At 36.8% G+C, this 24,837-nt stretch overlaps 1 protein-coding gene across 2 annotated transcripts in view; it reads left to right on the plus strand.

Annotated features, from left to right (window-relative positions):
* The first annotated feature begins 1,831 nt into the window (after window positions 1–1,831).
* Window positions 1,832–24,837, plus strand: part of waca (WW domain containing adaptor with coiled-coil a) — a 34,205-nt gene continuing 11,199 nt past the window's right edge. Inside the window, exons 1-7 of one of the 2 annotated variants that reach the window (XM_048170021.1) lie at window positions 1,832–2,085; window positions 2,266–2,299; window positions 3,072–3,258; window positions 7,870–7,961; window positions 11,513–11,628; window positions 13,345–13,460; window positions 23,385–23,636. In XM_048170021.1, coding sequence (XP_048025978.1) covers window positions 2,045–2,085; window positions 2,266–2,299; window positions 3,072–3,258; window positions 7,870–7,961; window positions 11,513–11,628; window positions 13,345–13,460; window positions 23,385–23,636 — 838 coding nt within the window. In that variant the 5' untranslated portion in view covers window positions 1,832–2,044. The remainder of the gene's footprint in view (window positions 2,086–2,265; window positions 2,300–3,071; window positions 3,259–7,869; window positions 7,962–11,512; window positions 11,629–13,344; window positions 13,461–23,384; window positions 23,637–24,837) is intronic. The other variant, XM_048170020.1, reaches the window with a different exon arrangement.

Raw genomic sequence — 24,837 nt, forward strand, 5'->3', positions numbered from 1 at the left:
TAAAACATTTTTCTTCCCAGTTCTATATAGAAATAATTGTCTTTACAATGTTAAAATGAGTGAAAAGTGAAAGAAAGAAATGAAATGATATATTAAAATAATCATTAGCAAACCTAATGTGTTCATTTAAATCGACCTGGTTAATCACTTACCCCTAGTTTAGCTAGTCCCAGACTAAAATGCATGTTTGAGCTGTTTTAACTGAAAGCAACTTGCATTGACATATCTTAAAATATGCCATTGCCATTGTTTTGTCTCAAGATGCACACCAGTAATGTTTTTTTCTAGGGTACATTTATAAAAGCTACTTATGCCCTAAGGCCTAATCCTGGCTTATTCTAAGCCCTGTCAGTGAAACCGGGCCTTAGAGTTATACTATAGCTTGATACGTTATGCTGCTAATATTGCTATGCTAATAATATTATGCCGTTAGGAGAAAAACAGTGAAGAAACAAATAAAGAGAGAGGAAAAACTTTAGCCAAATCCTTTGAACACCATATCATCCATTGCAAGAAAATGGAAAAATGTGTTTTTGGATAAAATTAAAATGGCTAAGACATACATCAGAAAATCACTTTGGTTTTGGGGAGAGTTAATAAAGACGCAAATTCTTTGAGATGCCAACATTAAGTCACCTGGAGCTTGTTATAACCATGAGACAAAACCTAAAATCCTCTGGAAGATCTCAAAGATATTTGCCCTTTAAAAACAGCACAAAAGGACAGTGACCCAAAGCACTGACAATATATTGGATAAGAACAAAACAACTGAATTGAGCTGGATAATGACACTATTGTCTTCTGTAGAGCTGCCTTAAAATCCTTTCATAACTGATGTACTGTAGAGCTCCTTTAGCTGAATTGAATTTGTTTCGAAATTGATTGACACCACTTTCACTGAACCAAATTGAATCAATATTTAACTTACATCTTATCTTCTGTAGAGCTTCTTTATAGCTTAATTAAATTTGATGATGAACTTTGCAACATTGACACTGTTATTGGACTAAATTGAATCAACTTTGAACTAAACTGAGCTGCGTGATGACACTGTTGTCTTCTGCAGAGCTTTTTTACAGTTAAAATTGGAGACATTTATTAATTGATGAATTTTGCAACACTGAAATTTTCTAGTTTATTTCTGTGAAGCTGTTTTGAAACAAAGCATGTTCAAATAAATGTAACTTGACAGGGTTTGAAATCTGGAATAACTCTAGAATAATATGCAACCAAAAATCTGTACAATCTGGAAATTGCTGTCCATGCACCACACTCTCCATCTCATTTGGCAGAGTTGGCACAAAATTAGCATGGAAAAACAGACAAAAAAAATCTTGTCTAACTGTGCAAAGGCTCAATCTCACAGCTGTAATAGCTGCTGGCAGATATTGAATAGTGATCGGGTAACTTAGCCATTCAAAAAGTGCGCTCACATGTATCTTTTCCCAGAATCCCCCTGACTCGCTTGTTTCAGTGAGTCATACTGCATCAGGACCTTTCTGCATTCATCTCATTGGCGCTATATGCACTGACTCAACATGTCCAGTAGATTTCAGTATTGAGTTGAAATTCCAGCCACTGTAACTCAACATTTCTCAACAGCTGCAGTACAGCTCGAAGTGAGGCTCATAAATCAAATTTCTTTATTAGTATGCCAAGCACAATGTGTTTTTACGCATTGTTATCCATGCGAACACCCTCACAGATCCCTGCTTCACGTACTGCTTTAGATCAATTCAACCACCAGTGGCCGAAATGACCCGAGAGTAGCCGAGCGGAGCCGAAGCGAGCCCCGAAATAACCCGGATTGAGGTGTGTGAGGAAGGCTGAGCTTCGCTGTTCTGTAGATAGGGGCAGAGTTTTGGTGTATGTGTGAGTGGGAGATGGACCGAGGGCGCTCTACTGACTAGCAGAGGCGAAGAGCGACTCCAATAGCCTGAACTATTAAAATAATATACGCGATACTGTCGTCGATAGCCCACTCCAAAATCAAAATAAGTCGCCCATCTTTCACATCTACTTCACACACACTAACACGGCATTGATGGTAATGTATGCAAGGAAACAACCAAGACTCGGCGATGGGTAAAGAGCTCTGTTTTATACTCCGATTTTCCTTCTCCGCTTTGACAATCCGCCATTTTTAGCCAAACCAAAATAAGTAGAAACTTAAGGAAGCCGATTCAGCTGTTGCAATTTATGCCACTGTTCATGAAGATGATTTTTAACCATTCCTCTGTCTCTTTTTCTTGTTTTATTTTGTAGGTGCACCGACCGAAGGGATTCTCAGCCCTATCAGGTATATCTGAAACAAATAAGATTAAAATGGGGTAAATCTAGTGCAGGCTTTTGAAGCAGTTTAGGCCTCTGTGCGTAAAACACAGCGAAAAGTGCCTTATTCTCCCTGGGTTCGGCTTAAAATGGCACACACGTTTACATTACAATGCAAACATAAATTTCCGCTGTCATAAATCGCCTGACCGTCGAATTTATCATGTTTTAAATGCGCTCAGGTCGCTAACAGGCTAACGTTAGCTCGCTAGCGGCTACATCAGGCCTGTGTGCCACAGCGGTTTACTTCTAAATCACTATTATAATAACGTTTATTACCATTAATTCAAGATCTAAATTATGCTACTTTAGAGAAACCGTTGTATGCGTAAATACGAATTTAAGAGTACGATGTTTATAAACAGTCGTCTTGGTAGTTGCGAGTGAATGCAACCAAATCCCAATAAAACGAGTATAATTATTGTGCAGACCATCAAGAGATGCTTAATTATATGTAATACTGGGAGAAAGATGCTTATAGGCTTTTCTGTGCTCAGTTCGGTCTTGCAATGACGTGCAAAGTATGTTATGACACAAACATTATGCTCCTATTAAGTATTGTAGTGTTTTGGAACATGGTAGAGGATGGTCAATAGCTGGTAGACCATTCTGGACAAGCTGGTCGGCTAGCTAATGATGACCATTGTACCCCAGCTATAAACCAGCTTTTATGTACTACTTTGCATGTCAGAGAGTAATTGTGCAGCAGAGTTCAATGTAGAAATGTCATGTTTTGACAGACTCTTAAGTACTCATCCAAGAGTCACCCTGATCACAGACATGAGAAGATGCGTGACAACAACGACGCCACTCCACCGTGCAAGATGTTGCGGCGATCAGACAGTCCAGAAAATAAACACATGGACAGCACCGGCCATGGCAGAGCAAAAGCCATCCATCCACACCGGGGGAGAGACAGAGAAGGAGGTAAGAGGGGAGACCGGGAGTCATATTGATAATTCGATAAGAGGCACAGATCTGAGGCTGAAACAAGTGCAGAGATCCATGTTGTAAATCTTAATTGGTGCATAGTTATTGTTTCTATGTAAACACTAGTTAGACATCTCATGTACAAGTTGATCAGATTGCTAAACAGACATTAAATGAAATCACACTGAAGTGGAACCTGCTTCAATTGTTTATAAGCAGCCTGCATCCCTACTTTATGAATGATGCCATTTCAGACAGGAGAATGTAAGGCTTGGACTTGGAGCACTATGTGCTTTTCACATTCTTCATTTTCAGTGTTTTTTGTTATCAAATCAGATCAGAATTTATTTCCACAGTTTTCAACAAGAAACTTTATTTTGCTTACATGAAGATTGCTATATTATTTAGCAATTGATAAGCAGGCTTGAAAGTCCTGTGATTGATTTCACTAATGAAATTATCATGCAGTATTGTTTTTTCTTCTTTAGAAAGATCCACATGATTTTATTGGTATGGGAAACATTCTTAGGAAATAATTTTTCAGTTTTGCTAGAATGAACAAAATCAATTTAACATTTATTTTAGACATATTTATGATAGTCCACCCAAACATGAAGATTCTGTCATGATTTTCTTTCATCTGTAGAGTACAAAAGAAGATATTCTAAAACATGTTGGGAACCAAACAGTTTTGGTGACCTTTGACTTCCATCTTTTAGATAGTGAGGGGCCATTTACACAACAGCACTGTTTTTTTTAACTAAAGACGGACACTTTTTTTTGTGTGTTTTGGCCATTCATTAACATGTCAACATTGTTTTGGGAGCCTGAAAATGCAAACTTTTGAAAATAGAAGTTTTTGAAAATGATACCATTATCATCTGCATGTGAACTACAAAAAAATGAATTTGTCAAAGCGGTGACGTCATGCGCACACGTATTACGTGTTCGAACTATAGGCATGCACGAATACTTTGCGGACAACAATGGTGGACATCAGGACTGCGTTTATGCTGCTCAAGATACTGAGCTAATGCTTCTCCAGCAAAGTGTTGATTTATACTTTACCACTACTACAACCAATGGAGACTCATTATTTACATATGCCAAATTCTAACATCGCCAACTATTTTGAATTCTGACCTCGCCAACAAATGGGCTGGCGTGCATAATATAGCATTTTGGGATCTGGGATCATTTTGACAGCATTGTCGTCTGTACATGAAACTTTTAATGGAGAGGAAAAACAGTGAGGAACGTACATTGGAATAATGAATCGGACCATTGTGGGAGCCACCACAGATCTCACTCAACTAGGAACTCTAGCCTACTTGAAATATAGATTTTGCACAAGGCAAGTTGTATTAGTTAGTAGAAGGTTATTCTCCATTTTTAAGATATATTTAAAAAGATTTTAAGATTTCTGAGTCATGGACAAAAGTGATAAATCTACTTAATTTGCTGCCTGTCTTTGTGCCGTTGGATGTTTTCATTATTGTTAGTGCTACATCTTATGAATATTGATGGTGTAAAAGCTTTGCATCTGTCATTCATACCAGATCTGCTACATAGGTCAGGTCTGACATTAAAGATCTCCTCGAAGCAGTTAAAGAGGATAACCATTATTTAAAAAATATTTAATTTGTTTGTTAATATTTACATTTGCGATAACCAAAAATGCTAAAAGTAGCTGACCCATGTCTCCAACTATGTCGTGTTGTAGTGGATGGTAGCACTGTCATGACATATTTCACAATTCGATTAGATTTCCATTCACAAGCTCTCAATCTGAGTCGATAACGATTCATTTGGACATATTTCAGGATTTCAGTTTTTCTTAAAGAGAAGTAAACAGGGAAACTATTCAATTGGTACATTAACAATAATGGTTAAAGTTGACAAAATGGATTAAAAGCCCAAATGATTAAATTCAATTGCTATTTAATAATTAGATAAAATAATCACAACTCAAAAAAATGAGTTTTATTCAATCTTTTAAATTGTAGATAAGGAAGTTTTTATATCGCCTTTCTAATGATACAAGTATGTTTCTATTCTTTCTAATTCTTTGTTGAAATATAATAATTTAAGCTGTGGCTGTCATAACTAGTTTTCATGATTGTGTTTAAATAAATCTCAACACTAAGGTATCACTAACAGGTAAAAATAGGAGTATATGTTATGTAGTGTATATGATTAAGTATATATATATATATATATCGCTAAATGTTTCTCTCTAGTGCTTTTTTCCAGCTAACTAAACAAGCTATAGACATTGAATGACTTTCCTGAGGAAAATGCAGCATTATGTGATATGTTCACAAACCATTTTATTGATGTCTTTCTGCAGTTGAAACATGATTACATGAGAAATTATAATTTTCAGTGAGTTCCCTATCTGTCAGTATATCTTTTCTCACGTGACATTGAAAGCTGGTACTGTTTCTTATCAAAAGTAACAAATCACAAAGCTTGTTGCGATTATTGGATGGGAGGCGCTCTTCAAATAATGATTAGTGTTTTATTCATGCAACTGAAAAAAGCATAAAAGATTGATCTTGGCATACGAAACAACATTGGTTTGTTAAAAGAAATGGCAATTAAAAACAGAGAAATTAATAGCCCTAGTGAATGAAGTGTAGTTTTTTGGTGAATATGAAGTCTTGATTGAAGTTGGACAGTTTGAATAACCTACCGCCTCTCACTTTGGCCTGTTTTTAAATAAATTAATTCACTGACCATATTACTTCATTCTAATGAATTATCAAAACCAAGATGAGGAAACTTTTGTCATATGCCTAAAGCAAACACAAAACAAGGTTTTCTGGTTCCTCCAGAACCATCACAGTGACTCCTAAAACATATATAAGGCTCTGTACCTGCTTTTCCAGTACTCTTCATTAAAAACACTTTTTGACTGTTTTAGATGAACTTCACTTCACAATGCACTTGAATTACTAAAGTGCATTCCTTGACTTCATGTACACATGTAGGCTAATGTAAATTGTTGCTAACTTGTTCTACCACTCCTAAGTTTAATTTTTTTGTGTGCATGTTGAATATTTGTGTTTTTTTGGTTTGTTTTTTCTATCTTAAGTTGAAAAGGAAAACGGTGGTTCAAGACCCCATGAAATGGCTTGACAAGTGCAGTTTTTTGTTTATGTATTTCATGTTCATTAGAATTTTGGGTGGGACTGGGGCATATGAAAGGGCTCTTCCCTTTATTTTTTGTAATTGCTATAAGACTTTAGTTTAAAGATTTACTACATGCTCATCATCTGCAGGTGGTATTTAGGGTTAAGACAGTCTCATTCTGAAGAGCAACTGATTGGATGAAAATCTGTAAAGTGCAGGATGTCATCATCAATATTTTTGTCTGTGTTCCCCAATCAGAGACTGTAAATTTTGTCTGTATATCTTCTAAAGGTTTACTTTGTCAACATTAAGAAGTGCATCTAGATCACTTCAAAGCTGACATGCATGAACAAAAAGCCACAAAGCACAAATTGATTTCATAGATGTAGTGTATATTGAGACATAGTATGTCTTTGAGTCTAGTCTTTTCCACCCTCACAGTGGCTTTATATTCTCGTTACTAGCACACTTCTGACACATCTTCTCTCAGGTGGTGAAGGCTGTCTGTACCCTAAGGGATGTCTGCAGTCTAAGCCTGCAGCTGAAATGCCCCAGTGAGGGTTTGTGATTTGGCAGGGGTGACTGCAGGTCACTTTTGTGTGGCTTTCTTGACCGATCTTGTACAATAAAACACTCTGTTCCACCTGAAGTGAGTTAATTACCTAATGTATGAAACATTTACCTCCATCTGAATTTGTGTTATTGGTGTACTCTTTATTTATGAGTGTGTCAGGTGTGTCATTAAGAGTGTGAGTCTGGTGTATTATAAAATCAGTATGTTGTTCATCTCTTTCCAACTCTACTGATTATTTGTTTTTTTTGTCAAAATGAGTAATCTCACTGAACACATGTAATTTGTCTGAAAACACTCCTATTTCACTAGTTTGTTATCTCAAATTGTGGTAAGACCTTTCAGTTTGCCCCTTTTCGGTTGTGGGCATATTATAAAGAATCGCCTTACTAGATATTTAAACAGTTCTTTAACACTCATGTGATGATAACATGCAAACAAATCGGTATTAAAAATCATTTGATTTGTTCATCGCTTTAAAGTGTGGCTGTTGTACATTTTCTTTCTCATTTTTACCATTGAAATCATGCTACATGAACACTTGCTAGATGTGTCTTTGAGAGCTTGTATTTCTTGTCAGTGGTGCAGTTCAAGCTGAAATGACTCTAATGAATCAAAGAAGCAGAAAGTGATAGGAAGGCCTATAAGTTTGTGTCTCTGCATCATTCAGCCATAAAAAGTTCAAGTGCTATAAGAGTCATTGATATAAATGCTTGGTTTTGCTGTCAATGAATTATGGGATGTTGTCTGTGAAGCTTTATAGTTACTTAGATCATAGTAGAATGTCCACTTAACCATCCAGATGAGGTAATAACTCTTAGATTTGCATTGTCCTCCACTAGTTTTAAGAAATAACTTAAACTGGTTTGTTTTGATTACAAGAAATATTTTTCTTCTTTTAGGGACCAGTATATCCCCTCAAGAGAACTCCCATAACCACAGCTCTCTGCACAGCTCCAACTCTCATTCAAATCCCAACAAATCATCAGACACGGTAAGTACCACAGTCTCAATGTCTTCTGACTTGTCTGCATCATGTAATGAGGCAGAGATCAGCGCACACAACAAGGCCTTGCTTATATACGTTTCTAACTGCAACAGTAACCTTTTGCCACAATCTGCCTGTTGTAGAATGAATGTTTATTGAATAAATCAGACCATTTAATGATACACTAATTGCTGTTTGTGCTATTAGTTTTGCTTAAATCCTGTTGAATAACTATTTTACTAGAAGTAGCAATTAAGATACATTAATTTCGTACCAATGAAGTCAAAATAGAAAACATTTATCCTGGCAAATCCGATAAAATATTTTAGATGTCTAATAAGTGGTATGTTATTTTATGGGCCATTATTTGGATCTAACAAAATTATCTCTGGCATAAATTCGGCATCGCTGTTAAATGTGTTGTCTGGTTGTGTGGCAAACCTCCTGTGTGCATACCATCTGTCTCCTTTCTGTAGATGATATGAGCTCTTCTGGGAGATGAAAGGCACAGCGTACTTTTACCAGGGTAGAGAAAGAAGATTTAGTGCTTTTGCTGCCTTCAGCATTACATTCATTTAAGGTTTTGAAACTTGGTAAAAATTACGTTGTATATTGAAGTCATGTGGTTTGATTTGTTAAATTGACGTTTTAAAAAATATTTGCAGTAATGCAAATCATTTGTTAAAAGGCTATTTTGGTCATAGATGACGCCAAATTGGACTGCATTCAGTGTCTAAAGTCTAAAAACAGACTGCCAAGCCATAGTAATATTGAGGGGTCATTTTGTGAAAAATGTTGGAAAGAAGCAAGTTCATTTTAACAAACTTGATGAATGGATCTAATATTTGTGGCAAAAGCTCTCTTTATGAATTTGAGATCGTTTTGGTGAGCCGGCATACAATTTTAATCCTAGAATTGAAATGGTGTCGACATTTTATCTCTGTCCTTGTGCCACTGTTGGTTTTAAATGGCCTTTCATTCTATATGTTATGGGGCCACTTTCGATATGCTGCATAAAATCTCTTCCACACTCTGAAGATGGTGAGATGCTCCACCTACTTTATGAACTCATTCATCAAACCCTCTTCATCTGCTCAATTACCTTTCCCAAGATTTTATGTTTTGTATTAAACCTTGTAATTATGTTCAAGGCGAGAACTAGCTGTCTGCAGGCATACAGAGGTGAATTTCTTCATTATTTGAAATATGTACTACTTAATTGGGGTTTCTTTCAAGGACAGAGGCAGAGTTTAATGTACAATAAAATTAACAGTGTTAATCATAGTTCTGCAAGGAACACCATTGTATTATGAGTTACATTCAAAAGTTTGGTATCGGTAAGATTTTTTTCAAAGGAAGTCTCTTATGTTTACTAAGGGTGCATTTATTTGATTAAAAATGCAGTAAAAAGTATGATTACAATTTAAAAGAACTTTTCTACTTTAAAGGTCCCATTTTTCGTGGTTTTTTGAAGCTTTGATTGTGTTTATAGTGTGCAATATAACATGTGTTCATGTTTCGCGTGTAAAAAAACACAGTATTTTTCACATAATTTACTTATCTGTATACCGCTGTTTCCACTGTCATAAAAACGGGCTGATGACTTCCTTGTTCTATGAAGTCCCTCCTTCAGAAATACGTAACGAGTTCTGATTGTGCCAGCGGTTCCTGTGTTGTGATTCGACAGCTCTGAGCGCACCGTGCCCGGAAAAGTCACGCCTCTTACCATAACGTGGAGATGCACGCGCTCAGTGTTATTGTAAACATGTCTTTAATTTTACCCTATCAATTTGAGCCGGAATCAGACCCGGTGATTGGACTGCGGGATGAAAATAACAGCGTTTCGACGACATGGCGACAAAACACACTCTACAAACGCAACTCTTGTGTATTCCTGTGGGCGGAGGTTAGTCAAAAAACTGTTTTAGTGACGTCATTAAAGAAGGAAGTAGAGGGATGTAGTCCAAACTGGCCGTTCGATGTAGGCGACTTCTGTTAAATAAAATATCTCGCTTGGCATTGAACTTTGAGCTTTAAAATTTTACAGATTTTATTTATACTCTAACAACAACATTACACACTAACTAAAGTTTGAAACATGGGATCACAAAGAACGGGACCTTTAATATATTTTATATTCAAATAAATTAGTGTAACAATTCTTCAAAGATCACTTTAATATGTGGATTTGTGCTCAAGAAATATTCATCAATTTTGAAAAAAACTGCTGCTTGCTTTTTTTTTTTTTGGAAACCGCGATACATTTTTTTAATTTGAAATTAGAGATGAACCGATCGACCTGCAAGGGACCGGAATCGGACAATTTCCCACATGATCAGCTCAGATTGGTGACCGGCCGGCCAGTCTCATGTCTTTCTGATTCAGAGCGATCAGTTTTGTTACGGTACATGTGTTTGGCACAGGCAATAACGTCAGCTCTCCTACAGCGAAGTGATACACACCCGTTGCTCATCTCATTCGCCCCGGTTAAATAGTGCTCATGTTGCACACCATTTTTTCTAATTCTCGAAGGTTTCACGCTCACACTCAAAGCGCGTGCACTGGTGATCTACATAAGTGGAGCGCACAAGCCTCTTCTCAGTCTCAATGTAAATTTTTTTTTTTTTTTTTTTCTGTCCCAGTGTGTAACGCAAAGACAGCATTTGTTGGTAGATTCCACCAAAAAGTGTGAACTCGTTGAGTTTGGCACTTTCATAAAATTTCAGCATCTTGATCAGCCTGACATATCAACATTGGGATAACCAGTGCTGTTAGTTTGTGCGGGGACTACCTGTTTGTTCCAGCTGTGGTAGTCTATAATGAGAACTATGGTAAAGGACCCCAATAAATGCATTGCTAGCAAAAATATAGTCAGAATACATTTGTCTTATTTTGAATGACCATCAAGACAGAAAGATGCTTTTTGTCTCCAGCTAACTAGGTCATGCCAAACAACCAATCCATGACCCATTGGCCAACAGGGAATGCATTCAGGAAAATTGTCGTTATTTTTGCAATTCCGGTTGGTGACGCTAGTGGCACAGAAATTGCACACTTCAACTTTAATGATCGGGACTGCCTGGTGTGGTGGTGTGAGGCTTTGTCTGTCAGACTGCTAGTAGGTGGAGGGTGGATTCAGGCAGATTAAAGAGGCATCCTGCAGGGGCTATGCGCAGAGATCCACATCAAATATTACACACGCTTGCATCAGGATTCAGCTTGCATGCGCTCTCTCTCTCTCTCTCTCTCACTTACACGCTCCATCTGTCTGTCTCTAATGCTCCCATTTCCTCTCTTTTCTTCCCAGACTCATTCTATATTTTAAACTTCCTTATACTGTTGCTCTGTTTAGCCTTTTCTCATGTCAGAGGAGAAACAACAAACACCTAGATTGTCTTCCCTTTTTTCCCTCCCTCAGGTCTTTCCTTTTGTTCTTTTCCCCACCCTTCCTTTGCATCTTCCTTCCTTTACCGCTCTCATGTCTTTAACACCTCCTCTCTCTTTAAATCATCTCAACGTTCCCGGTCCTCACACCTGTTGTTTTTCCTTCTATTCAGCCATATGAGCCGGCAGATGATTGGTCTGAACACATCAGTTCTTCAGGGAAGAAGTACTACTACAACTGCAGGACGGAGGTGTCTCAGTGGGAGAAACCCAAAGAGTGGCTGGAGAGGTATTAAACATGCACACTTTCAACCCTCGGCTCGAACTGAAATTGTGCTTAATTATACACTAATAGTACTCTAATCCATGCACCTTGCCAGTGAAACATCATCAGGTGATTGATGCAAGTGGAAATTGTATAAACTAGTTTATTTTTGCAGAAGAAAGATGTCCAGCAATCAAATGGAAAATGCTTTTTAGCATCTCTTTGCATTCGTAATGGCAACAGTGTCACACTTTGAGTTTTCAAGATGACAGTGAGCGTCACTGAGCTTTCACACAGATCGTTTATGACCTTCATTAATTGGCAGTGCTTCATAAAATGTTTTGCAAAAGATTGTGTTGATAAATAGTCAAAATGCCCTGCAAACCTGTATGCAGAAGTGTTAATTTTGTCAGCTGTTTTTTTTTTTTATTTAGTCTTAGTCTTAGTCCTGTATCAAATGTAACTTTTAGTTTTTATCATATTTAGGGGCCATTCACATATCATGCCTAAAAACGTGTGGAAAGCGCAGCCGCAACGCTTTCCACAAGCGCTTGTGCTCCTGTGGCATCTGTCGTTGCTATGCAACCATGAACTCCGCTCTCCACGATGACGAGGAAGTATCAGCAAAGGATTCATTGATTTCTAACCCTTGCATTAGCTTTACTACTATATATGTTGATGGAGATGAGAAATAAAACCCACCCTGTACAGCTATGATCAGCTGTTCGACTGAGTTTTCAGTTTTGTTACGGAAAGGCCATAGCTGATTGGTTGGTTCTTGTTACATGACCTGCGGTGCGCTTGCGGCATTCTGAAAAGTTGAGAATTTTTAATCTCCATGCGCCAGGAAAATGGACCGCATGCGCTTTGCGACCGTGTTGCTTCCATTATGAGCGCGCCTGCTGCATGGCTACATTTGAAATAATGAATTTGCGTGCGCAAAAGATGCGATATGCGGCTCCTTAGTCAACGTTGTCCTGTTTCTGTTTAGTCAAGTTTTAGTCTGAGCATTTTAGTCTAGTTTTTTCAACAAAAATAAAAGTTTTTGTTCCTTTAACTACATTTTAGTAGTTACATTTCGTCAACAATATTGCATGTTGATATAGTCACAGTTATCGTTTAATGACCTTATGGTCTCGTTTTAGTCAAGGGGAAAAACTTTGTTGACCAACATTTTTCGTCATAGATTTCGTTAACGAAATTAACACTAATGCAGAATAACAAAAATAGGCTCCGGGCTGCAACCCCACTTGTAGCACTGCTTCTGCTGTAGAGAACCACCCATGTACTCTAGGTACCCATGTATTTTTTTTTTTTTTTTAAAGCTCCAGGTTTGATGTGCTTGTTTGCAGGGCTGCACATTTTAGCTCAAAATCTGATTCAACATGACTATATAATAACTTTTCATTATTATTACAAGTTAATTATTATAGTTATCTATTATTATGATGTTTTATTTTATGTGAATATTTATTAAATCTTAAACAACTGTAAACTAAAAATATTAGCAATGTGTGCTGAAATTAAAACGTGCTCCAGATGCAAAATGAAACACACCTTGTTTCCACTTATGAAGTGACTTGCAAGAAGTTGAGACAACAGCTAGGCTCATTGTGAGGCTTTTTTCTTCTATGTTGGTCATGTGGCCTATACCAGAGTGTGTTGTTGCACTGGGTAAAGCTGATGTGGTTTTGTTGTCTTTGTATGCTAGTATCATTTGTGAATGTCTTCCTGTTTCAGAGAGCAAAGGCAGAAGGAGGCAACCAAGATGGCTGCAGTGGTCAACAGTTTCCCTAAAGACAGGGACTACAGGCGTGAAGCCATGCAGGCTACGCCCGCCAGCTTCTCCAGCACTAGTAAGTATCTGCGTCTGAAAACCCACATCATTCAGCTGTGATGTTGCAGTAAAGGTTGTTTAAGTGAGTGCAGTCCACTTTATTGGGGTAATCTCAAAAGTGATACAGGATCTCCATGACCAGGAATATCATGACCATGGAAATACTTTAGTATCTGAATCAAAGGCCAGAATCTGTTGTTTAGGCTTCAGACTATGTTCTTAAAGGTGTTGTACGTTCAGATCTTTTATGTTTCTGGAGGTCAGCTTTATGAAGTTTTTTTATTTTTTATTTTTTTTGTACCAAAAAAAGTAGAAATATTTGTAAAAGTGACCATTTTTCATCCTCATTTTTACACTGTCAAACTTCATTTCAAGGGACGTTAACTCTTTCAGAAATGCAAGTAAATGGCCACTGATGTGATTGGTGAACTTGGTGAACTCATACTGCCTAAGCCCTCCCTCACAGAATGTGTAACTTTTGATGATGGACAAGGGAGTTGTCCCTCCCTTGAGAGATGTAATAGAGCCGTATGTGTTCGAGTTAGGTTAAGTTAGATTAATGGGGACCAATAATGCCCCTTTTATACGATGTAATATTATTCTCTGGTGTCCCCAGAATGCGTCTTTAAAGTTTCAGATCAAAATACTCCACAGATCATTTATTATAGCTTGTCAAAATTTGCCCCTATTTGGGTGCGAGCAAAAACACGCTGTTTTTGTGTGTAGTTTTATGTAGCCCTTAAACAAGAAATTCTTTAAAAGAAAATATCTCCCTTTGCATTGAACTTTGAGCGCCGTAACATTGCAGATGTTGTTTATGCTCTAACAGCAACATTAAACACTGACTAAAGTTAAAAAAGTGAAATCATAATCTACCACCATTTTAAAATGAACAAATGCAACCACAATGATTGCCTCTGAGGACAAAATTCTTGGTAGTGCCGTAGTTTTTAGTACAAGATATTTCAAAACTGCAGCATTTTGAGAACAATTAAGAATCTGTTGTAAAATGATAGAAACAAACGAAAACATTTTCAATTGCTCAGGTACATCATTAAAAATAAACGTCAGCCATGCATTTCTAATAGTTTGGTCTTTTGGAAGGGTATGCTTAGTTTTTGGGGTTGCAGTTGTCTATATTCAGGGACAGAATAATGTCAGTTGGTCTTACTCTACGGCTTATATTATGATTATGATTGTTGGACAGAGTTTTTTTTTCAAGGAGCACACCTCCTTGATATACATGTTAAGGGGCATGTAGAGAGAATTTTTGATGTCATGAATGGGGTGATTTCAAATTCTGGCATTTCAGAAGGGTGGAAAACAACTGGGAAGTTAGCTTTGAGTTATAAATCTTGCAGAATGATTTTTTTTTTTTTAATTTATTGCATATATTTTATTATTATTTATTTTTAATTTCATTTTTATTTTATGTGTGTAAATATCAAGGATGTTTTGATTCTCCATTTCATGACCCCTTTAAACCTTATTACCCAGGATGCTATAACATTGAACTTTCCAAGCGGTAGATTCTTAGTTATACTCTTGTTGACCTGTCATAGTCATAGGGAATGTGATTTCTCATTTTGAAAAGGTTTAAGTTAGGGCTGTAACGATGCATCTATGTAATGGATTACGTTGATTAGTTGATTTGCGTGGAATGCGTTGATTCATTGCGCTGTTTATTAGGGGTGTGATGAGACGGGTATCTCACGAGACGAGACTCGAGATTGAGTTCACGAGACGAGACAAGATTTTTACACGCTATTTTTAAGAAATCCTCAATGGCGAAATACATGACTAGAAAAAATATTCTGCAGGTGTATTTGAAATGTTTTAACTAATCATCTTAATGAATGTCATTTCAGTTCTACTTTGAGTATGAATTATCATATGCAGTAAAAGACAACAATACTCAAGTACTGTAAAAGGTTTTGCCACTAACTCAACTGACTGACTTCTCTTCTGTATGATTTCAGTGTCTTCAGACCTTACTGTACATGATTTATGAGCTTCTACAACTTTTGACCTCCTAACTGAACTCCTTTCCACAAACTGATCATAAAAACAGTATAAATAAAAATGGTATCACTTTACAATAAGGTCTCATTTATTAACATTAATTAACCAACATCAACTAACAATGAGCAATATATGTGCTACAGTATTTATTAATCTTTGTTTATGTTAGTTAATAAAAATAGTCATTCATTGTTAGTTCATGATAGTTCACAGTGCATTAACTAATGTTAACAAATGAAACCTTACTGTTTGTGCTTAATAAGATTAAGAGAAAACTGTTATTCATTTTTATGGTAACACTTTACAGTAAGTGCAACCATAATCGCACTCTCTCAATATTCAAAGTGCAAATAAGACCAAATTTTTCTTTGATACAGAGCTAAGAGATAGTTACAAATACACTGCCCAGCCTAAAACAGCTTTCATATTGGAAGATATTTGCATTCATCAGGGAGCCGCTTTCAAAATGCAGGGTATTGAAATCGTGTTTGAATGCGCGCTCGCGTTTACTTTCACTTTCACGATTGCATGTAACTCTGTAAATATGGAGCGGCGGCGACCGTTATCCAACTGAATTAAATGTTTTTTTTATTTAAATACAAAGCAAAATGACAGTGGATGCATAATGTAAATGTAGCAGTGGCATATTCTTTCCTAATCATCCTAACCACTCTGTCATGGCAACATCACGAGACTACTTTTCCCCTCGACGAGAAATCTCGTCACCTTTTAGTCTGACGAGATCTCGTGACACGAGATCTCGTCACACCCCTACTGTTTATGTTCCCCGATGATGATGGCTGCCAGACATGCAGAAAATCAGCTGTTACTACGAAAATATCAAGCCCAATCTAAAGTGTGGAATCTTAAAAAAAAAAAAAAAAAAAAAAACCAAATAAAAGGGTCCTCCGCATGCTCTATAAAACTGAAATGGCATACCACAGCAGTATAAATTTTATGCAGGAGGATCTGAAAAGAAAACATCCTGGGGCTCTCCTACTTCAAAACAACGAGACGGCAGTGTAAGCATTTGGACTGTAGTGAAGTTTTACACAGCACTAGAATACGGTTGTCAGTCTCATATTTTGTGCTTTAATACAGCTGCGTTCATACAGAATACAGTTTTTGTACGAGCTTCCATAAGTGCGAAGCTGAGAGACATGCAGCTCAAATATACTCTGCAACCATTTAACGCTATTGTTGATCATTTAAAATATCTAATGGATGAACTCGCACCTCATTTATTTAAGTACGCTCTGTCAATCGTGGTAAAATTGTTTGATACTGTCCCTATTACCGGTCAGTTAGTTAGTTAGAATGTGGTTTTGACTTGTGGTTGTGGTGTATTTTCATACAGCTGAATGAACATATTCAAGCAGCTACTTTAAGCTCCTGAATGAACAAAACATCAGGATTGTTGTAAGCAGTTGCTGCTCTAAATTCCCAAAAGTGATCTTGAACGCAGCCATAGTAGACACCTTTTTCCCTGATTAAGCCTACACTGCATAAACCTTATCTTTTGTGATAAGTAATATCATTAGATAAAAGTTAGCACACAGAATATTTACGGTTATTATTTATAGTTACATTAAACAAAGGATTAATCAATAGAAGATTAACTGGGAGAAGAAGAAAAATTAAAAAAAAATTTTTTAGTTCCAGCCCTAGTGTTTTTATATGTTTCGTTGGTAGACATACAGAGAGATGGAGATGATACACTGATATTTAGGTATCAAATGATGCTGGAGACATTTGTGATTTAGAGGGAAAGTATATAATGTAATTTGGTTTGTTTGTCAAGGGTTTTGCTGTTGCAGAGTCATTACTGACATCACAAACGATCACAGATTGGTTTTGTATTTATAGAATGACAACATTCAGAGATTTTGCAATGTTTTTATGACTCGGACTTCTGCTTATCCGCACCACCCACGTAAGCAGTGTCAGGGTCTCCTTGTCCATGCTGGTAGGAGGCAGCAGCAAGTCTTTGCCTTATGCAGAATGACTCCCTTGCTGCATGCTGCTATTTTTCTTATTTGTTTGCCAGTCGTCACGGAAGTACTTCTCTAGGTTTAGTTTTCTACATCAAAACAGCTGGAGGGTCGCAGGTGCTAAGCAGCAGGTTTAAGGCACTGAGTTCCCACTGTCATGGAAAACCTGAGAATAGGGAATTTTAAAATCATTTTCCAGGCCTGAAAAAGATGTTAGCTTCCTTGACTTGAGTCATGGAAATTTCTGTAATGAATAATGCATTTTTTGTTATGCTCTGTATTTCTTCAATTAAAAATTGCTCTTTGGTTGAGTTAAATTGCTTGCAAGCGTAGCAATCTACAATTTTATATGAATCATTGAGTCTTTTTTTTTCCTCCCAATGAATCAGCGAAACCAGAACACAAATTAGTCTAAAGGATTCATTAAAGAATCATTCTGAATTTGATTGTTTTTTTTAAAAGTCCTTATCCAATAATCACAAAGAACTGTGAAATAATTCATTTGTCAAAAGGTGTGGAAACCCTGAAGGGTTTTTTTTTTTTTTTGGTCTTCTGTCTGGAATTGTATTCGCTTAACATGTAATAGACACAGCATTGTGAACAGTGAGAGGTGCTTTAAGAAGAGATTTTACTAGTACTTAAGGTGACCACCCGTCCCGCTTTGCGTTGTACTGCACAGCATTTTAACTCCTTGTCCCGCATGTCGCATATTGAGAAAATGTCCCGCATTTTCATCAGTCTGTTCCATAGACTGTGGTCTGTTCCGACGAGCATACAGCAGCCTGCTGGAGCAATTGTGTAGTGATCGTGTTCTCCAACAGAGGGGGCTGTGCAGCTACACTTGGTCGCGCGCGCCGCTACTTCATGAGGAACGTGATCTGGACCAGAGCAAAGCGCCATTATCGTCAAATATCAAAATAAACATCGTTATCAGTTTCAAGGTTAGTAACATACTAACTATTCAAACTGTTTGTATGTTTTATAACAGGGCCTCAACAGGGTGCGAGATTATTTTGCACAATTTTAAACGTCCACAAAAGTTCCGCAGTCATAACGCAGGAATTTCCACACACGTCTTAACTACGTGGTGAAGATACACTCAGATATGAATAAATAAAAAATAAAATAAAATAATACACATACTTTTTGCTTAAAATAAGTCTAAAATGCAAAATAATAGTTAAAATTAGTTGTAGCCTAATTTCTGTACAGTAGCTAAAAACAGCATGTGAAAACTTAAAATATTAAATTCAATAATGTTAAAACATAATTGTTAAATATTTATCTTCTTATAGGCTTATGTTTTATTTTTGAAATGTAATGTTTTTGTAAAGTCACACGAATGTTAGGCTATAACAGTATTGTTTAGAACTGCTTTTACAGTGGTTACTATTAATCGTGTAAATGTTTTTTTGGTTGTATTTAAACCAGAGCAAAAATCCTAATAATATAACTAAATCATAATTATTCATGTAATAATAGCCTATAAGGAACCCACAACAATTAAAACCAAAAACATAAAAAAATGTATTGTCCCTGTTTTTTAAATAGATAATAACAAATAAGATTTTTGTTCACCTAAAATAGGAAATGTCCCCAGTTTTCATTTCAGAAATCTGGTCACCTAATTCAAAAATAGTTATCTGCATGATGCCTGCTGCCTTTAGGGTCAGTGATATTTAATTTAAATGACATGTAAAATAAAGACATGCATTGTGATGTAATGGTGTTTTCTGGAAGGGACTAAAGAACAAAGTGTTGGAAACATGTCCCACATTGTCCCACACAAACTTAGTAATCGTCCCACATTTGGTTTGTTTGATGGTGGTCACCCTAACTTAAGGATATATGCCCCAACTAATTTCATTAATGTTTAAACGGAAATTTGGTAACTGACTTGTCTAACAAATCCCCATAAGACAGTTAAAAAAAAACAAAAAACTAAGCAATCCATTTGAAATGACCTACTTAAAGGATTAGTTCAGTTTCAAATTAAAATTTCCTGATAATTTACTCACCCCCATGTCATCCAAGATGTTCATGTCTGTCTTTCTTCAGCTGAAAAGAAATTAAGGTTTTTGATGAAAACATTCCAGGATTTTTCTCCATATAGTGGACTTCAATGGAGCCCAAATGGTTGGTCTACACGATCCCAGACGAGGAATAAGGGTCTTATCTAGAAAAACCATCGCTCATTTTCTTAAAAAAAAAAAAAAAAAGTAAATTATTAGGAAATTTTAATAAGACCCTTGTCTGGGATCGCTGTAAACTGTAATTTTGACCTTCAACCGCAAATTATTAGGAAATTTTAATTTGAAAGTGAACTAATCCTTTAATCTATTAATCAAATGGTCAAATTTCTTACTGAATGCTGCTGAAAATTAAATGCTCTGTGTTTGCCTTGAATTATGAACATTTTAAATTATACTTCAGATTTCAGCTGTAGTTATGAGCAGGTATGAAACACGTTAAGTGAGGTGAGATTTTCCACTAGTTAGGGGCCGTTAGCGTCACGTTTTTTTGCACACTTAAATTTATGTAAAATGTCTATGCATGCCAAGCAAGCTCAAATAGAGAGCAAGCATCATGCTCATTTTTCCCAGACATGTCTACACCACAGTGAGATGAGAATGTCACATTTTCAGAATGCTGCAAGCGCACTGCAGGTCATGTGACAGGAACCATCCGTTCAGCTTCGGCCTTTCCATAACAACATTGAAATCTCAACCAAGATGGACGAAGAGCTAATCATAGCTGTACTGGGCGGGTTTTTTATTTCTCTTCTCCATTAATGTATATCTAGTAGTAGAGCTAATGCAAGGGCCGGAAATTTAGATGCGAGTTGATCGCAGATGGTTTCATCTTGTGTGGATAAAGTATGAGGATAAAAATAATAAAAGCAAAAATGTGTCAGCTAATACAGTGTTTCCCCACAGGATTTTGTGAAACTGTGGTGGGTGGGGCTTTCTCCCTCTAGGGGGGTCCAGGGACATGACCCCCATAAGAAAATTTTGTACATTTTAGAGTTAAATTCATTAATCTGGTGTGCTTTGAGAGTTCAAAATTAGAGCTCTAAACCATTTTCAATGTGCAAATTGAACAAAGAAAACAGTTTGTGCATTGAATTGTACCTGAACTTTACAGGAGACTCAACCCTCTTTTAATTGTGATATAGTGTCTACATTATACTACATAAAAATAATAATATAATATTATCTCTATAATAGCCATATATTGTAATAGCCATATATTGTAAATGCACAAAAAAATAAATGAATCATAATTAGTTATGTCCTAATTTCTATACTTGAAAGAGATAAACGTGAGCTTTTATTTTGACAGAATCTGCAGTCAAGCTTTTATTTCCGTGGAAAACAAGTTTACAAACGTGTCTCATTACAAATCTAGTGAAATTCTGTAATCGTCAACTATGCAAATGTGAAAATAATGTGTAACTGGTGCCCGCTACATTCCCAAATGCATGCTAAACTCCACGCATGCAGAGATGGAGTTCACTGCATTCATTCTCTACTGTGAACTGAGACGTGAAGTGTGCGTTGCAAACAGACATTACGTCTTTGCAATTTGATAAGGACACAAAGCCTTATGTTTTCAATTTTAGTTTGACAGCAATGGCATAAAACACAACATTAAAGGTGATAGAGAGGATTTTTTTGTCGACTGAGAATCCAAAGACTGTTACTGAGTTTTTGAAATGAGCGCATGCGTAAGAACAGCCCCCCTCCTTCACAGCTCATTTCAAAGGAACGCCTCCCAAAACTCGTGCACGAGTATTGGAACATGAGTGTTTACCACCGGCATTCGCTGTGTCATGTTTTTTGGATTCATTATGTCGGACTCACCGCAGGTAACTCATAATCTGCAGTTGTTACTCCTGTCTCCTGACAAAAACATTGCATGCGGCGCCTGTGGAGTGTGGAAAGTTACTGGAGAGCGCAGCCGCGCTCGTCTCTCACAAGGAACGTCACGGCAGTGATTGACAAGCCAGAGGGCCAATCGATTGGCTGATGTTTTTAAGGCCCTACCTTGTGCACAGATGATGTATATTAATATTATTACTTTCAGTGCACCTAATAAATAGTCTATCAGTTAGTAAAGACAGTTTCAAGTAATATTGCAAAAATGTATAAAACAAAACATCCTCTTTAGCACCTTTAAAACCTTTTGTTATTATGAGAAGTTTAAATATATTTTCGGGCCACCACAAATAAATCAGTGTATGGTTTTTCCAATTTAATCAATAAAGCAGTTTTAAACTATTCAAGCTCAAGACGTAAAAGAACTCTGGTTTGTAACTGTTCTCTTTGAAAGCCGCCTCTGACAGTGCATGAGTGCTGAATTGATTCCTCTTTCATGTCTAATCATGCTTGAAAGGACAAATACACAAAAATACATTTCTTCTTATTTTTATTTACTGACTGTTAGATTTCAGTCAACTAAATTTATTGTAGATTTAGTCGACTAAAACAATTCAGATGACTAAAATATGACAAACTAAATATTTAAGTCAATAGACTATTACTAAAATTAGATCAATTTGCTGTCAAAATTAACACACTTTTTAATAACTTTTTATTAATGTAGATGCTCAGGATCCAACGACTCTAAAAATGCAGAAAACAGTCTTTCTCAACAACAGCAAAAATTCAATTAGTGTCTCGTGATGTGAAGGAGTAATGCGCTTGTGCTGATATGTATTTTTTATGAGAAGAGTATGTCCCTTGTTTCTTAAAAAAAAAAAAACTATCGGCCATATTATAGGGAGATTTCATATGTAGATTTCTTTTTATTAAAAATATTTCAATATGCATTTTGCATCACAGAACAGGCAGATTTGTAGAAATGAGGCTGTAATGTTTTGTTATCTTATATTTAAGTACAAAGCTTGCTGTGTTTTCATCACGAGAAGCTGTGTGCGCAGTCTCTTAATTGTTTTTAAAGCAGCTCAGGGTGCTTGTTCTGAGGGCACCTGTTAAGAAATGTTCAGTAGCGTCTCGCCATGTTGCCAGCCTTGGGAATCGTGGGCTATTTTTAGATCCTGACGTCTGCAGCAATTGTTAAACAATGAAAATACAGTTTAACTGCTCCATTTTTACGCTCATCACGTGTTTCTCACTAGGTGCTTCAGTGGAGCTCAGCTTAAGCTGAATGCACAACAGATGAACATGCTCTCATTTCCAGTTTTTGAATGAACTGTGTCTATAAGATGTTTTCAGGTGATATCTTCTTGATTGTAAATGTTTTGGGCATCCTTGGGCAAAACCTGAAATAGCTACTGAGGCTCTTTCAACATGCTGTGTTTCAGAGTTGATTTTTTTTTTTTTTTAAATCTGCTCGGTGTCAGATTGAGATTTTATGAAAACCACACGACCACAGTCTAATTTAGAGAGCTTGGAGGCATTTTTTTCTTTCCCCACAGCACCGGCTAAACGTTATGTTTGGGAGAAAAAAATATTCTCCTATGCATGATTTTCTCTGATTTTAGATATCCATACCCAATTGTCACATTACAATAATTGGAATTCGCAGTATTAAGCGTGATGATATTGTAACGTCTATTATGTAACTTCAATATATAACACACAACTTCCCGAACACACACAAGAAATTAAATGCGTTCAGCATTATAAGTTTGTCATATACATTAGGGCTGCAACTAATGATGCAATTGTTTTGATTTATTAGTTTGTAATTATTTTATAAAAAGAACTTATACAAGTCATTGCTGAAATAAATTTGATATTCGAAGTTGATACAAAAATATAGATCAAGAAATGTTTTCGAATCGGATTGTGATTCTCTGATTCGGAATCGGATCTGATCATGTGGTGTCTAAAGATTCCCATCCCTACTGAACATCATTAACTTGTATTATGTTATTTCTTTGAATCTTTTACCCCTATAAACAGAGTCTTCGATTGCCACAGAGAAGCCTTCCTCACTCACCCCCTCCTCTTCCTCTGCTGCTGTGTCTGGCTTAAGCGTGGCCAACTCAGCCAGCGGCGCCTCTGGCTCTACAGTCCCGGTTTCTCCGGTGATGCAGTCGCCGGCCCCACCCACTCTTCTGCAAGACCCCTCCCTCTTACGCCAGCTTCTCCCCGCTCTGCAAACGGCCCTGCAGTTGAACAACGCCAGTGTAGACATGGCCAAGATTAATGAAGGTAAGTGTACTGCATCTTACTGAATGAATAGGACATGAACCACTGAAGCTGTCTGCTCCAAAACATTAAAGGGACAGTCCCACTTGAGGAACCTGAGGTTAAAAACCTTGCTTATGGTATTGTGGTGATGGTGGTAACCTTTGAGCTTTAGCCACTACATCTTCAATGTGGTGTGTTAGCAAGTGTAGGTTTTGTTGCTTTGTTCTTGTTGGGTTTATTGTACCACTCAAGCAGGTGTATATAATTGCTCATGTACTTGTGCATGCTGGGCTTGCATCAGCTTTTCCTCTCTTAACTTCACATCTCGGAGATGAATCATAGCTTTTCTGCCTTCTTGAACATGGCCTGTGTGAATTGCCATTTGTGAGCGTGTCGTTGCTTCTCGCTTTCCATCATTGGCCGCGTTTGCAAACTATGATACACAATTACCCGCTGATTCTCCAAGCTGGAGCCAGGACAAATGAGAAATTCGGTCCAAATAGTCTGGATTAGAGTTTGCTCTCTAACCGCTGCATATTGCATGTGTAAACAGTGACATTTGCATGATCCAGTGCCAGGACTGCTGCATCGTTTCCTCCAAAATGCATGAATATTGGAATTTAACTAGTTGCAGTGAACACGCCTCCTCTAGTTGAAGCTGTGGAAAAGTACTTTGTTGAAAGTAGGGCTGTGTATTGCCAAGAATCTGGCGATACGATACGCATCACGATACAGGGGTTACGATATGATATATTGTGATATATTGCGATACTGTAAGAAAGGCGATATATTGCGATATTTCTTGTTTTTTTTTTTAGAAAAAGGTTGTAATTTTAGAAAAAACGGTCCTAAAGAACACAGCACCATATGCATAAAACCTTACAAACAACTTTATTTTATTTAATCAATACAATATAATTTGCATTTATATCACAATCACTGTTTTGTGCAATCTAAGGGAAAATGGTAAAGTGACTGCAGGATTCTTTAGGTTTATATGTTTTAAAGGTTCACAGTATAACAGTTTTTAATTTCTAAACTATTTAACAACTAGTGCATAGTCTATTTCATCACTGAATGTCTGTTTTATATTTAATACTGTAAAGCTGCTTGCTGTAAAGCAATCTAATGCGTAAAGTGCCATTTAAATAAATGTTCCTTCACTGAAGTGCTGAACAGAGCTGGTGCAAACATATCCACATCGCTATGATCAGATGCTTGC

The sequence above is a fragment of the Megalobrama amblycephala genome, linkage group LG20 (assembly GCF_018812025.1).
Source record: "Megalobrama amblycephala isolate DHTTF-2021 linkage group LG20, ASM1881202v1, whole genome shotgun sequence".
NCBI classification, from domain to species: Eukaryota; Metazoa; Chordata; class Actinopteri; order Cypriniformes; family Xenocyprididae; genus Megalobrama; species Megalobrama amblycephala.